We start from the raw sequence: 16,222 nt of genomic DNA on the forward strand, positions 1-16,222 counted from the left end.
TTTGTTTTTTGTTTTTTTTTTTTTTGTATTTACGAGACAGGGTTTCTCTGTGTAGCCCTGGCTGGCCTCGAACTCTGCCTCTGCCTCCTGAGTGCTGGGACTAAAGGCATGCGCCACCACGCCTGGCCAGACGGGTCAGTTTTAGTACAAACTTTTTGTTTTGTTTTCTTCTGAACAATTCTCAAGGAGGCATATGCCTGGAATCTGTAGGGACCACAGGCATTCTCATAAAAGGGCCTGGTTCTGAGTCAGCACTGAGATGGACCTGACATGGGTGATGTTAGAAGTAGACTGAGAAGCACTCTGAGCACAGAGAATGACGTCACAGGAACCCAGACCTAAAGGACTGGAAAACCTAAAGCTAAATGAAGGGAATGTTGGAGCAAACTAAGTGAACCCAAGGAGCAAAATGCCTCAAAGCCAGATAATGCTGTGCACAACAGAGAAATGACCTTGAGATAAACTGCTATTTACTTTCAGGAAGATGGGTTAAGATGATAAACATTAAGCAATGCTGCAGTGAGAACAGCAGGGCAACCCTACAGGCACACCCGCTTAACCTTCCAGAGAAGATAAAGCAAGGAAACACATTTAGTGATGGGATGTGATCTAGTTCCTGGAATCCACTGCTTAGGTTTCAGAAGCAGGGCTCAGAGCATGGAGATATGTGCCCTAATCCCATCACACAGGAGACAGAGAAAGACAGATCTGTAACCCTGCGGCCGTGGGATGCAGACAGGGCTACCAGGACTTGCTAGCTGCCAGTCTAGCTCTAGGTTAGTGAGACATCCTGCCTTTTCACCCAAAGATATCCATGTCCATCTCATTCTGACCCACCAAATTTTAGGAATAAAACTACCTTTCACTAGTTTCCATGTATAACTCTCTCTATTCTGTAGAAGGAAACCTTAAGTTTCTGAACTTACCTTTGTAAGACACTTGACTAGAGTTGAAATCCAGATTAAAAACATGCCTTAGGGGGGCCATGGTGGTGCACGATGCCTGTATAGCAGTACTCTAAAGGCTTAGGACGTAATGGTTCAGACTATCAGAGTTGCTGACAGAGTAAAGCGCCCTGCCAGGGAGTTTTGGAACAGATACACCCATTTACTCCACAAGCAGCCAAAGCTGTTAGACCAGTTTGTGTAAACACAATAAAATCTCAAGGATACTGAATATTTCATGTTCATGTACAACAAATATCTATTACGAGGACAGTGAGAGGGGGGCTGGAAAGATTGCTCAGTGGTTAAAAGTACTGACTGCTCCTCCAGAGGTCCTGAGTTCAATTCTCAACAACCACAAGGTGGCTCACTACCATCTGTAATAAAATCTGGTGTGTGTGTGTGTGTGAAGACAGGGACAGTATACTCACATAAAGTTAAATAAATCTTTAAAAAAAAAAAAAGAGAGACTGAGAAATAAAACCCTTGCATCAGAGGGCTCGTAGCTCAGCGATAAAGTACTTGTTTAGCATATACAAGGTCCTTAGTTAGATCACCAGACACTAGGAAAAAGACAATGTTCTCACTAGAGAAGCTAACTGCAAGTACAGTGTATTCTCACTGTCACCGCATCCTCATCCCTGAGACAGGGCTCACTGTCACCACGGCTGGCCTGGAGCTTCACTCAGCTCTGCCCCCCTTGGGCTCCCCAGTGCTGGGAATTAAGCGTGTAAACTACTTGGGTCAGCTTGCTTTTTCTAATTCTAATAGTCCTCTTTTTCATCTTCTCTGCTGTCATTATATATCCTTTCCCAAATCACAAACCCTAAATAAGAGGGGGGACTGGAGATAACTTGGCAGTTAAGAATAATGGATGCTCTTCTTCCAGAAGACCTGGGGTTTGAGTTCAACCATCCACATGGTGAATCTCTCATGGTGGCCAGTTCCAAGGGATATGATGCCCTTTCTGGACTCCAAGGTCACCAGACATTTGCACGATGCTCAAACACCTACACACATAAAGTAAATATAATGGAAGTTACTAATTAAAGGAGAGTCAGAGTGAATACACAGCACTTGGGAGGATAGCACAAAAACAGCTCAAGCCAGCCTGGGCTACATGGCCAAACTGTGCCTCAAAACCAAAACAAATAAATGAAAAGGAAAGAAGTAGGAAAAGAGGCAGTATAAAGGCTGGGGAGATAGATCATGGAGTCAGACAAGCTCTCTCTCCACAAGCATGGTGATCTGCACTCCATCTTCTGCACCCACGTGACAATGTATGCCCCAAACCCCAGAACTGAGCGTGGGGAAGAGACAGGGGATCCCTGGAGCTTCTTGACCAGCCAGCTGGTGGGGAGGTGGCTCATGGATGGAAACACTCCCCCTATGGGCTGGAGGACTGAGTTTTGAATCTCCAGAACCCATGTAAAAAGAAAAACAACACTCCTCTAGTGAGATGAAAAGCAGACTGGAGAATTCCCATAAGCTACATAAACAGGAAGCCAAGCAACAAACAAAGCCCTTCTCCAACAAGGTGGAACTGTCACACCTGATAGTGTCCTCTACCTACACATGCACACATGTACCCCACACAGAGGAAAAGGACAAAGAAGATTAGAAAAAAGTCATTAGACAGCATGCTTGAGTTTGCAGTGCATGCCTATAATCCCACATTTTAGAAGACAAGAGTCAGGAGGATGGCCATACGTTTGAGGCCAGTGTGGTTTATATTCAGTTTCAGGGTAGCTAGGAACAAAGTAAGACCCTGTCTCAACACATGAACCAATGAGATCGTTCATCAGGTAATGAACACTCCAATCCCTGGAAGCCACATGACAGGAGAGAACAGACTTGTTTTGACCCCCACCCCACCCTTCACCACAACAATAAATTAATGTAATTTTTTAAAAAGGCCAGTGAATCATGTTGTACAGCAATGACTAATACACAGATCTTAAAAACTTCAAGGTAGACATAAGAAACAAGCTATGACATAGAACAACGCCAAAGCTTACAAGGTCCCCTGCCATGCTCATCAGGGTACTTTCCATTATCAAAGAATTCTCTTCAATGATTTACCCAGAGGATTAACTTCTAGGAGACACAGAAGAAAAACTTGTAAATGGAGTAGATACACAGAGCAAATACAACCAGGTCAAACTAAAGCAGCAAAGAAAACTCAGAAAGGAAATATTTAAACAGCCAGTAGCTTTCCCTTTCCTCACTCAAGAACTGCCGACAGGGAAGTTTCTCTACCTAGGGCAATACCCCAATGCTACCTACTGGAATATTCCACCAGGAAGCAGAAGAAGCTGGAATCTTTTCCTAATCTTCTCAAAACAATGAGATACAAGGAGTCAGTGATAGATGGATCACAGTCAGTGCTCTAGGGGGGAACTAGGAATGAAAACCCTTCTTGTGACCCATGTGGAAGCATTTTGAAATAAGGCAGAAGTCACAATTCTCCCATTAATTGTCTTTTTAATATACACTTTCATCAAGATTTCCATCACCAGATGTTCATGAAAAAGAGAGCTGGAGTAAGAGCTCTGGCTGCTCTTCCAGAAGACCAGGGCTCCATTTCCAGCACCTGCATGGTGGCCCACAACTGTCTGTAATTCTCGTTTGAGGGGCTCTGATACCCTCTTCTGGTCTCTGTAAGCATATATATGTTGCATAAGACACAACACCCATAACTTAAAACTAAAAATTAAAAGAACAAGCATGTTGGCTAGGCATGGAGGTGCACACCTTTAATCCCAGCACTCAGAGGCAATCTGAGGCCAGCCTGGTCTACACAGTGAGTTCCCAGGCAGCCAGGGCTACAGAGTGAGATCGTGTCTGAAAATAAACAAAAAACAAGGGTAGTGTGTATAAACAGGAAGACAGATTTGAAATGAGAAGATGGGAAGAAACTGAAAGGACCTCTGAATTTGCCTGGCATTAGACAACTAAATATTCTCTGTACTTCAGTTTTGTCCATGGAATGCCATTAGTAGCTTCTTGTTTCACTAGCAGGTTTGTTATGGGGTTAAAAGGCATGCTAGTTACTTATCTTTGAAAAAGTAGTTTTAATTATTTAACTCCAATTCTTGGGAATTTAATACCTTCGCTTGACTTCTAAGGGCTCCTAAACATATGTGTCTCACACATACATAAACATGGGCCACACATACAAACTTGGACATACATACATACATAAAATAAACTTTTTAAAATCAGGGCCAGGACATAACTTTTTAGCCTGTGCTTGGTAAGCACAGCAACTAAGAAATGTGCCTCGCCTCTAACAACGCCCTAACCTCCGCATCACCTCTCCAGCCCCACTCTTAATTCTTAAATACATGATCTTAAATTCTAGGTAGGCATACATGCAAACACTCTGCTACTATTTCAGTTCCTGAGGTCAGTATCAACAATTAACCAACACCAAGCCTTTGCACTCAATTTGAGGCTACTTTGCTTTTAATCAAAAATGCATGCTAGGGGCTGAAAAGGCGGCTCAGTCATTAAGACCAAGTACTACTCTCCCAGGGGGTCTGAGTTTAAGGCCTAATATCCAAATCAGGTAGCTCACAACCCCCCATACTTCCTGTAACTCACCTGACTCCTTGTCTCTTTGAGCACTTGCACATGTGCAAACACACACACACACACTCTATTAGACTACATTAATAAAACTAGCCAACAAAAAACAATGAATTGGGGGGCCCAAGAATGTAGTTCAGTGTAAAAGCACTTGTCTAACATTACAGGTTTTGGGGCTACAGGTCTTTCCAATACCACATAGTTTTAGTAACTAGTTCAATCCCCAGGATAAAACAAGAATGAACCACACCAGCTATGAGGTAAATACCGAGAAGACTGTCAGTTTCAGAGATCTTATGTCAAAACAATGAAACATCACAATGACAACTATAAAACTGCAGTCATAACCTTACCATGTCAAAGATTCACTATCAGCCATGTAATATGACACTAATGCCCAAGCCAACTTTTCTACAATGTCTTGAACATGCTAAACAAGCAAAAAGTAATCTGTCTCTCCTGAGAAAAGGTCTCACTGCTCAGACTGGTCTTGAACTGGTGATCCTCCTGATTGGCTTCCCTACTACTGGAGATTACAAGGCCAGGCTTCCTTATCACTTGGCTTACAAAGTAACAACCTTTGTGAAAAACAGGATCTTAACTGCTTAGCCATCTCTCCAGCCCCTCAAAGTAACACTAAAAACAAACAATCTGCCTTGCTAAGATACTTTCTAACTTTTGTCTAAGTAGTTACATAATTATTCTCCAGCCTGCAATAACTCCTTAAACTACTATGTTACTCTGTACTTAACATGGGACTGAAAATGGTTTGTGTCACCATTCCAGGGATGGCTAGCAGACCAGGTTCTCATTTTAAACAAACAAACAAACAAACAGACAAATAAACAAACTAAACACAAAGGGAGGGGGGAGAGAGAAAAAAAAAACAAACTAAACAAACAACAAAAAAACTTTTAGTCTTGTGGTGGTGGCACACACCTTTAATTCCAGTACTTAGGAGGCAGAAGCAGGCTGATCTCTGTAGCCTAGTCTACGAAGTGAGTTCTAGAACAGCCAGGGATACACAGAGAATGAATCCTTCCTTCCAAATACATTTTTTTTAGCCAGGTATAGGGATGCACCTGATTTCTCAGCTCTTGGGAGGCAGAGGCGGGTGAATCTGCCTGGTGTACTGAGTGAGTACTGGGAAAGCTAATGCTACACAGAGAGACCATGTCTCAAAAACAAAATAAAACGTTTTAAACTAGGGGAAAAAAAGATAGACCATCAAAGAAGACACCTATAATCCTGGCACATGGGAGGCTGAGGCAGAAGGATTGTGGAGAACTCAAGACTAGTCTGGACAACAAAGCAAAATCCTGTTTCTAAACGCCAAACATGGACCAATAGCCCCACCAGGTTATCTGTATAGCAAGAATGAATGGTCAGGAATCCCAAAATGCCAAGCCCACTTAACAAAATAGGAAGGGCTACAATAAGACAGTAGCCAAGGGTCCAAAGTATACCATATGGCAACAATAAAGCCTGTTAGAGGCAGACTCGCCAAACTCCTGGTGCCTGAGTGGGAAGTCACACATAATTTCTAACCTGATAGAAAAGAGCTTCGAACCCTTCAACCCCCTTGCTCCCTTTTTAAGATAGCAGGCTGCTAAAGAATGAAAAGACACCTACAGAATGTATCCTAGGAGAAGATTCTATTCTGAGATTCCTGGATAATAGGCCAGACTTGAAATCGTTGCTGGAAATGGTCAACTGGACAGACCCGGTAATGGGCAGGCAAAAATTTTCTTCCCAACCTTCAAGCAGAATCCAAACCATTAAAAACCCTGCTATAAAGCTAATAATTTAAGCAAGTATCTTACCATAACTGGCAATGCAACAATACCCTCAACTTCTAAGTTCAAAGAAAAATATTCCTCCCGTTAAAGGATCCAATTGGTCTATGTGGTATGGTAGGGAAAGGACTGGACAAATCTTACTACAGTCTGCCTTTTTTTTTTTTTTTTTTTTGGTTATTTGAGGCAGGGTTTCTCTGTGTAGCCCTGGCTGTCCTGGAACTCACTTTGTAGACCAGGCTGGTCTCGAACTCAGAAATCCGCCTGCCTCAGCCTAGTGAGCACTGGGATTAATGGCGTGCGCCACCACGCCGGGCACTACAGTCTGCCTTAAATGTATTCTAACACTGTACTCTTGCTCTCTGAGGAGTCTGTCTAAAGAGTTTTCTTTCCTTGGGAGAATAACTACATCTCCTACCACAATGTGAAGTCTGCCAAGGCTTGAAACTCAAAGAATGCTTGCTTGTTCTTTAGATCCACAGAACATAGGACACTTGTCCAGAATACTACAGCTGTTCAGATTAGTTCTGAATTAAGATGTGTGGAAGGGTATCCAAGGAAGATGACCACATCCTATTATGGATGCTCTCATCAACCCCTTTCCTCTTTGCCCACATCTCTCTAGATGCATGCGGAGGACAGAGGTTAACAATGGTTTTTCTCAATTGCTCTCTACCATATTTTTTTGAGACTGTTTCTTGCTGAGCCTGGAATTCAATCGGCGAGCAAGGCCCATACTCTCCTGTTTCTAGGCCCCCAGTTCTAGGGGTAAGCTAGCATACTCAGCTTTTATGTGGGAGCTACAGCCCTCAAGTTTGTAAGTACTTTTACTAACCGAACTATTTTACTAGTCTCCTAATATTTTTTTCTTCAGTGCTCAGTGTATGCTAGGCAACTGCTTGACCATTAACTTTATTCTGAACCCCATCTCTCTGTTCTCACCTCTTAATACAATGCTCCATTAGGTTATCTCTATTTTCTGGTAGGACAAAGTAAAGGATTGAACCCAGGACCTTGAACATGCTAGTCAAGTACTATACCCGAGTGACAGTACAACTGCTTTTTATATTTTGAGTCAGGATGTCATTTAGTTACCCAGGCACACTTTGAACATACAACAACCTCCTGCCTCAGCTTCACAGGTAGCTAAATTACTCCTGTGCCATTAGACCTATTCCTTTGAAGATATTTCTAAAGGACCAATGTGTAAGTAACAGGAAAGCACTGACATTTGCAGCCAGGAATAGTGGCACATGCTTATAATACCAAAGAATAGTCAGTGGAGGTAAACTTAGGCTACACAGCAAGAGTCACTATATGAGAAATACAGTGTTAGACATTTTATCCCTCATTATGCCAAACATTACTACCAATTCAAGATTTCTATGCATAAAAATCAAACCTTAAAAGAATAGCCCTAACAGACCCCTGTAGTTTGTTTCATACTCACCTCTTCCCCGGTCGTAAATATTCTAATTATTGATTCTTGTAAGAATTTTTTAAAAAGAGATGGCAGTGTGGCACACAAGCTAAGGGATGAATTAAAACCCCCTTTCAGAGGCTGAGTCTTTAATGCTTTAGGTAGCTATAGGAAAGCCCATGAGACAAGCTAGGAGTACAAAGTGAGCGAGATCCTTTCTTATCCCCAAAAGTCTGAGGGCTGAGGTTTGTGGCTTAGAAACAGGGTGTCTGCTAGATGGACAGGCCCTAAGTTCAACCCTTTGTATCAAAACCAGTATTGTTAAAAATGGCTTGGAATGTTCACTCAGTGGTAGTCCTTGTTTGCAACCCTGAGTTCAATCTCTAATATCCTTCCTCAAACATATTTGCAAATGCAGGGCATACAAAACTGGAAAGGAGGAGGGAGGGGTGGAGAGAGGAATGATGAAAAAGAATGACTGTAAGGTTATCACTTTGAGAACTTTCTGCTTGGAGGAAGTGCTGAAAACCATACACACTACCACTGTAACTATTACAAAGCTAGATCCCTAGCCCAGTTACAACCACCCTGTCAAAAACTATAAAAAGCTACTTTCTTACAGACTTCTCTGAAAGCCTACACCACTTTCTGAGTGAATCTTACTTTCTTTTGAGTAACACATTCTCTTTACCCTAATGCTTAAACCTTATTAAACTATCTTTAAAACCCCCTTTTAAAAGAATTTTAAAAAACATTGAGGAAATAAAGTAAAAACAAAACTTCCTGAAATTCACTAGTTTGAAAATGTTCCTTTTTTTCTTCCAGGGAGAGTAGGAGAAAAATGTGTGAGAACAGTCTCCTGTAGTCAACTGACCTTGAACTAAGGGCCATTCCTTTTTCAGCAGCTAGAGTGATGCTGGTCATGATGACTCATACCTATAATCTCTGCTCTTGGGAAATGGAGGCAGGAAGATCAAGAGTTCAAGCCCAGCCCAGAATAAAGGAGACCTTATCTCAAAAAGAAAACCGAAAAGGCCTAGTAATGTCCATCTGCTCTAAGTTCCTTATTTGAAACCAACTGCGGTTCAACTCACATGGTCCTAGATCCATTTTGGCTATGTACATATTTTTCCTTATAAGCCAACTTTGGAGACTATACCAAGAGTAACCATAAACAAAGAGATAAATCAAACAGTTGATTGTGAAGGGAAATATATATACATATATGAATGAAAACTGGCTCATTATCCTACCAGTACACACACACACCATACTCATCCTCATTTAAATGACAACAAAGCAGGCACAGTGGAGCCAACTTAAACCACATGCTATGAGACAGGGATGCTATGAGAACAGAGTTCTCCCTTTAGTACTCTAGCCTTTGCAGACAGATGCCATTTCACAAACAATACAGCCTGCTGGCTCAGAATAAATTTTAAGATTGGTCTTGCAGCCTGGCGGTGGCAGTGCACGCCCTTAATTCCAATGCTAGGGAAGCAGGCAAGGCCAGCCTGATCTACAGAGTAAGTTCCAGGACAGGCAGGGCCACACAGATTAACTGTCTCAAAAAAAGGCAAACAACAACAGACTAGTCTTGGAGATTTTGGAGAACACGAAATACAGCACAGCAGTTCACAAATTAGGGTCTGCATATATTCGGATTACTATACAATTACACACGTGGACACCAAAGCCTAGAACAGCCGATCATAGGTCAAATAGACCTCTGCAGTTAATCTCATCTTTTTTTACACCATGTCATTCAAGACAGTAGGTTATCTAAAATCTCAGCCTCATTTACTTTGGGTATCAAATGGTGATGTTTATTGTTGTAAATAATAAATGACAATGTATTACTCCAAAGTGTCTATGACTAAATGCTCAATAAATAATTTTGTGGTTACCTAATCCTGTCAATGTGTTTTAACTATTGAGTCCATTTCGTGGGTAGTTCTTTTAAAACTGTACTACATTTGGTTATATACCAAATGATAACCACACACTGACTGAGTAACTTCAGAATTACTTATTCTGGCAAACTTTAAAATTAGTGTTTAGGGTAGGTGCCGTGATGACACATATCCGCAGCTCTCTATGAGCTGGAGGCCATTCTGGGCTATATATTGAATTCCAGGCCAGCGAAGGCTACAGTGAGAATCTGACTCAAAAAACAAAATGAAACAAACAAAAAACCCCTAGCCCCAGAACTTGACTTAAGGTAGGAGAAAGTGGACTCCCCAAAGTTGGCCATGCATATACAAAAAGAAGAGGAATCAAAGTTAATGGGACAGAGGGAGGCAGACCCACATCCTCATCTAGCTCACAAGTTCCTTTCCATTTCAGAAACAACTCTAGGCACCCATCACTACGTCTGTCCTGTGCTACCTGCACCTGACAACATGCATTTGTCTTCTACTGAAGCCCAACTGCAACACCAACACTGGCGCATATGGATCCATTTGCCACGCAATTTGTCTTTAAGTTCATCACAAGCATCCTAATAATACTTTAGTATTAGCCAGGCGCCTTGGGGACATAAGCAGACCAGGAGGGCAAACCAGTTTCAGCCAGCCACATGAGGTGGAGGCCTTTAAAAAAAAAAATCATTATTATTTTTTGGTATAAATCACTATGAAAACATAAAGTCTAACACAACTCAGAATGAAAAATTAAATCTTGCCATTGTAGTAAGAAATAAAGTTCCGAGCCACATACAATAAACTTTGATTCCCTGACTAACACCAGAAAAGGACAGGCCTTTAATTACCATGTGCTCAGGGTGTAACTGAATCCTCGAAAAATTAAGCAAAGCACAACAAAATTGTTTAGAATTCCTAGAATACACTATTTTAGACAGTGTAATCCTTCAAACTTTACTGAACTTTTCTAAGTTTCCAAAGGCTTTTAAGAGAGCTTTAAAACTTCTAGTTGGGAACTATGGTAGGAACAAATAAATCTGAGAATGAATTTGTTCATCAAGCAGGAGAAATATATATCACTTAGCAAGCAGTGTTCTCTTCAATGTTACCTCACCCAGACAAATTAGTAAGGAATTCAGAGAATGCATTGTATCCACATTCTAATCCAGGAAACTCCCTAAGAAAGCACCCAGAAAACCTACAGGTTCAATTTCAACTTGTAACAGTGTTAACAGCAGTAATTCATAAGTGTCAATACCAAACAGAAAGCTTCAAGTAACAACAGAAGACAGCCTACGGAAACAAAAGTACCTGGCTAATTCTAGGCATCACAAAGAACAACTACCTCTATTAACAACACTCATGATATATTTTTACATTGGGATTTTTATTTCCATTCTACCACATGGTACCGGTTCCTATTAGGAAGTCTTTATATTCAAGATAAAAAAAAAAAACTCTAAGAAATAATCATAATAATAATAAAAAAAATCTACCTCCAACTCAAGTTTTTACAATCATCAAAGGAATGAGCAACACACCAAATATGTCCAAACTTCCAGAAGTCTAATCCCAAACAGAAATTAATGTTCCCCACTTATTAAGAATGAAACTCCACCACTTTAAAACCATGCACTAAGAGGAACCAACCGGAATCCACTTAAAAAAGTTAATGAGCGTAGTGCTAAGGTGGTCAAGGTATCAGTGTCAACCCACACATCAGTGACAAACTCGGGCTGAAAACCAGAATGTATGGTGTGTGTGTGCTGACAGTGAATTTCCACAGGGCATCTGAGGAGCGTCACTCTGTTATAAGAATGCTCTGAGCACAGGAATACACAACGTTCCACTTTTAGGGTGAGGACACCCCAAGTACTAAAAAGTGTCTGTAACTGGGAAAACAACCACACATAGCAACACATGGAAGGAACACAAATACCTCTGGCACACTCTCACACAAAACAAACATATGGCTACTTTCAACCTAGCTTACACACCTAGGGACACACCTACAACTTCTTAGAAACACTTAAGAGACTCACTTATGAAAACTTAAGAAAGCTCACTTTTAGTCAGTTTTAAGCACTGTTACTCCATCAGGCAACTGGAGAGTGATTTTTTCCCAAGAAGTTCCACAGAAAAGCCATCGGGGATTTTACTACCTGGATTTCTCTGGACTATGTCCATAACAGACAAAACACCACCACTCCATCCCGCACACGCTGGCATTTTCGGTTTATAGGCGGGTCTTGGAACAGCTAAACCCAGGAAGCTCCCGGTAATTAGAAAACTTAGGGCAAGTCATCTTCGGAGAAATCTAAGACCCAGAAAAATAAAGGGGAGCCAAGAAGAAGATCTCTTTTGGTCAATTCTCTTTTTACACCCTATTAAAAACTTCACCCACACAGGACTTGTAAGTCCAAGTGGGGGAGGCCATTTTAATGAGGCCTGGTTGGAGGAACGTGAAGCGAGAGGAAATCAGGGTAGAGCGTTCGGAAAGGAACGCCAAGTACTTTCCCCTAACAGCACCCAAGTTGGGTGGCAGCACCAGGAGCCCGAAAAGTGAGGAGCTGGATTTAAAGGCCCGAGAGGAACACAAAAGTAGTAGTGGCTTTATCCGGAGAGGGGGCCGAGCGATCTGAGCCGTGGGAGCCAGAGGCTCATTACCACCAAGAGGAGTAAGGACTTCTTTCCCGGCCAGCCGCGCCGACCCTCGCCCTCCAGTCAGAGGCTACTACCCAGAGGTCCAGAAGGCGGGAGTTGGCTAGTGCCGGGTTCTCCTCATCCGGCCATGCGGCGCGGGGGCGGCCATCCTGAGGGGTCCGGGATCCAAGAGGGCACGGGGGTGCCGGACGCGGCGCTCACCCGCGGGCCGCCTCCAAGCTCTTAATGAGCTTCTTGATCTTCCAGATCTCCACGTTCCTATCGGCAGCACTGGGGTCGTCCGCCATCTTCTCGCCTCCTCCTCCCTAGAGCGGCCCGGCGGGGCCGGGAGACACCAAGACCACAGAGTTAGCGCCGCCGCTGGGGCAGAGCGGCCCCCTTCTTCGCCACCCCCCGAGCCGCCCTCCTCTCCCCGCCCCGACGGCCCGCCGCACAAGGGCGCCGGCCTTCCCTACGCCCGCTTTACCTAAGGGCCCAGTCCTGGGCGGCAGCGGCTGCTCCTCCCCGGCGGCGGCTCCGCGGCGGCGGCGGCTCTGACGTAGGACACCGGCTCCCTCTCTCCAGGCAGCTGCATGTGTTGCAATCCGCTCACATGGGGCCTCTGATCTCACTTCCTCCGCCAGGGGCGGAGTGGAAGGCGGCGGGCGGAAGGGAGGGGGCCGGGGCGACGACGAGAGGCTCTGCGCGCGCCGCGACTTCCCATTGGCTCTCCGCGCCTCCGCTTACAAGAGGCAATCTGATTGGATGCCTCGGCGGCCTGGCTGCCTTGTGAGGTATGGGCAGGGGAGCGGGAGGGACGATCTTCCTTCCGGCCCGGCTCTCCAGGAGGAGGAAGCGGGCCGAGCTCCGTGGCTCTCGCGAGCATTTCCCCAGCCTCTATGGGCTAGAATGGGGGTGCCTCTTAAAGGGCGAGAGAGAGAGACAACGTGGTCGTTGTCTTTCGTTCTTCCCCCTTGATCTGAATGAACATCTGAAGCTCTGCGGCGCAAAGTCTCGGTCACGGACGTACGAGCGTGGGGTCGACTGCGTTAGGGAAGCATGGAGGAAACGTCGCAACGAGGTTCAACTTTATGGCTCGCTAATACAGTGCGGTGGGCTGTGTGCATCGCGGCTTTGCGAACAAAAGTTCAGAATCCTGACCGCTAGGTCGAGATCAGGAAGTTCGCTGAGGCTGGAGCCGATCGATTGCGCGGGGTGAAGAAGGGTTTCAGTGCTAACTACTATGGGTTCACTTTGGATTTGGGACTTTTGGGTGTTGAAGGATTCGGGGGTGCCTGAGATCGGAGACCCAAGGTTTCTGAGAGCATGCGTGATTTGTTCTTAACTGTTGGGCGTGGAGGTAGGGAGAATGCTGAAAGCGTTAGAACTTTTACTTATGAGTTAAGCTTTTCAATTGTCTGGCTCTGTTCGCTTCGCTTGGGTGTATTCAAATATTTGACCTCGAAGCAAGTACTAGATCTCGTTTTTCTAGGACTAAACGTGAACAAAGTAATGGAACCCTAATGGAGCTTACAGTCTAGTTGAGTTTATAATCGCTTGTAATTTTTATACTTTCGTTTGAGACAGGATCTTGATGTTGGCCTCAAACTCCAACAAATAATCATGTCTCAGCCTTCCGAAAGATGGGATTACAGGTGTGAATCACTAAACCCAGATGATTTCTTTTTCATATTTTATACGATAAGATAATTGCACGAATATTTAAGTACTTTAGGTACTTCGAAAGTGTATGACAAGAAATCTAACTCTGAAATGAGGCTCGGAGAATGAGTGATTTTTGTCAGAGAGGGTCTAAAATATTTGGGGAGATAGAAAAAAGGCAGTGTGCTGCAGCAGTAGGGGAAGAAGACATTGAGGGATCTTTTAGGCCAAGCCTACCATTTGAAAGGCAGTATCATCATAGCAGAAAGAATCAGAGGACACATATGTTCTGGAGTCAGAACCCTCCTTGACCTTATTCCTTGTATCATCAAGCTGTTATTCTGTATCTTTTGTAACAGCCTTTGGATGGATAAACTGTTGCCTTGAATTCTGTGAGCCACTCTAGTAAATTAGCAAACCCAGCCAGACCTGTCAAGTCCACAGGTCCTAAACCTGCAACTCTTACTGAGCATCCAAAGCTAGAGTAGGCTAGGAGACTGCTCTTTATTTGTGAGATCTAGTGTTATAACTCTAGGTAGCGTTAGAACTGACTTGAACACCCAGCTGCTGTTTAGTATGGAAAAAACTTAAAACGTTTGGCTACCGAGGTTGAATGTAAACAATTTGTTAGGAAAATTAAAGTGTCTTTCCTGGGTGTTAAGGATGCTGGAAAACACTGTTCCACCCAAATGCTCTGCATCTGCAACCCTTTCCTAAGTTGTCTTTAAGTGATATGTTGCTGCTGCTGCTGTTTTTCTGCCCCATCCAGAGTCCCACAATAGATTTTTGCATAAACCTGGGTGTATACAGTGGTGGAACACTTATTTGCCTGAGGCTCTGAATTTCAGCTGTGTCACTGAGGGTGAAAAGAAGCTCCTGTATGGTACGTGTCTGTAGCTCCAGCTACACCTAGTGTAGGTCTCTAGCTAGTTACTTCTGCCCAGTTGTCAGTTGAGTTCAGGAATTGGAGACACGATCAGGACACACATTACCATCTCAGACAACTAGAGTGTCCCTAGGTGCTGGGGAAAGCCTAAAGTCCCTATTCTTTAAAAAAAAAAAAAAAAAGAGGCAGGAAGATCTTAAGATCTTGAGTTCAAGGGCTGCCCAAGCTGCTGAATAAATTTAAGGGCAGCCTGGGTTATGTAAGACCCTGTCTCAAATTAGTTAATTTTTAAAAATGGAATGGGGATGGCGGTGCAAGGATTGGTTGTAGTGTTCAACACCTTTAATTCCAGCACTTTGGAGGCAGAGGCAAGCAGGTCTCTGAGTTCAATACCAGTCTGCTTTAGAGATCCTAGGACAGAGGGCTACACAGAGAAACTCTTTTGTGTGTGTGTGTGTGGGGGGGGGGTGTGTGTGACTGACAGATGGTTCAGCAGCTAAGAGTATTTGCAGTGGTTGCTCCTCCAAAAGAATGTGGGTTTGCTCGAAGCAGCCAAATGATGGCTTTATTCCAGTTCCAGTGCACACGTGGTACACATACATACATGCAGGCAAATCAACACATAAAGAATTAAATCTTTAGGTTTGAAAAACAATGAAAAGGCTGGGACCCTAGTTGAGTGTGTGCTAATTGTGTAAGGCTATTCCTCAACACCCAGTAAAATTATTAGTATCTAGTTCTACATTCAGTGCCTAAGGACTGGCTAAAGTCTATTTTGCAAGGACCTTTTCTTTAACTTACAAACCACTGCCCTTGTTTCTAATCTCCACCTTCTGAGTCATGCTTTAAGAGTTTACGTTAGGACTCATGGTGTCCTGTGTACTGATCAAAGGAATTCCTTTTTTATTGTTTTCAAGACAGGGTCTAACTGCAGTCCAGGCTCCAAACTTGGGGAGTCCCTCACCTCCTTGATGCTGGAATTGCAGGTGTGAACCACATGCTTGATGGAAGTCTTAATATGGATTGTAGATGAAAATGTATCAATGTTAAGTTTTCTGATTTTGATAATTATGGGGATCATGTAAAATGCATGCTGAAATACTTTTAGGGTTAAAAAAGCATCATGAGTGTGAAATGTACAAGGTAAATAAAATGTTAATTCAATCTGTATGAAAGGTGTTCACTATAAATGTGTTTTGTTACGTTCCAGCTTCTCTGAGAGATTTGAAGGTTTAAAGTTGAAGGAATATTAATCCATTCATGAAAAGAGTATAATTGAGAAACCTATAAAGAGTCCTTATCCACCTAGGCTAGGAAGTAAGAATGAATAGATCTCATCTTTGAGATAGGGCCTACAG

At 43.3% G+C, this 16,222-nt stretch overlaps 1 protein-coding gene across 1 annotated transcript in view; it reads right to left on the reverse strand.

Moving 5' to 3' along the window:
• Etf1 (eukaryotic translation termination factor 1) overlaps positions 1-12,973 on the reverse strand; it is a 29,013-nt gene extending 16,040 nt beyond the window's left edge. Inside the window, exons 1-2 of the mRNA XM_021150407.2 lie at positions 12,804-12,973; positions 12,539-12,642 (exon numbers count right to left, since the gene is read on the reverse strand). Of these exons, the coding sequence (XP_021006066.1) occupies positions 12,539-12,624 (86 nt within the window). The 5' untranslated portion in view covers positions 12,625-12,642; positions 12,804-12,973. The remainder of the gene's footprint in view (positions 1-12,538; positions 12,643-12,803) is intronic.
• Between the last annotated feature and the right edge of the window lie 3,249 nt (positions 12,974-16,222).

Source organism: Mus caroli, chromosome 18, assembly GCF_900094665.2.
Source record: "Mus caroli chromosome 18, CAROLI_EIJ_v1.1, whole genome shotgun sequence".
In the NCBI taxonomy this organism is placed as follows: domain Eukaryota; kingdom Metazoa; phylum Chordata; class Mammalia; order Rodentia; family Muridae; genus Mus; species Mus caroli.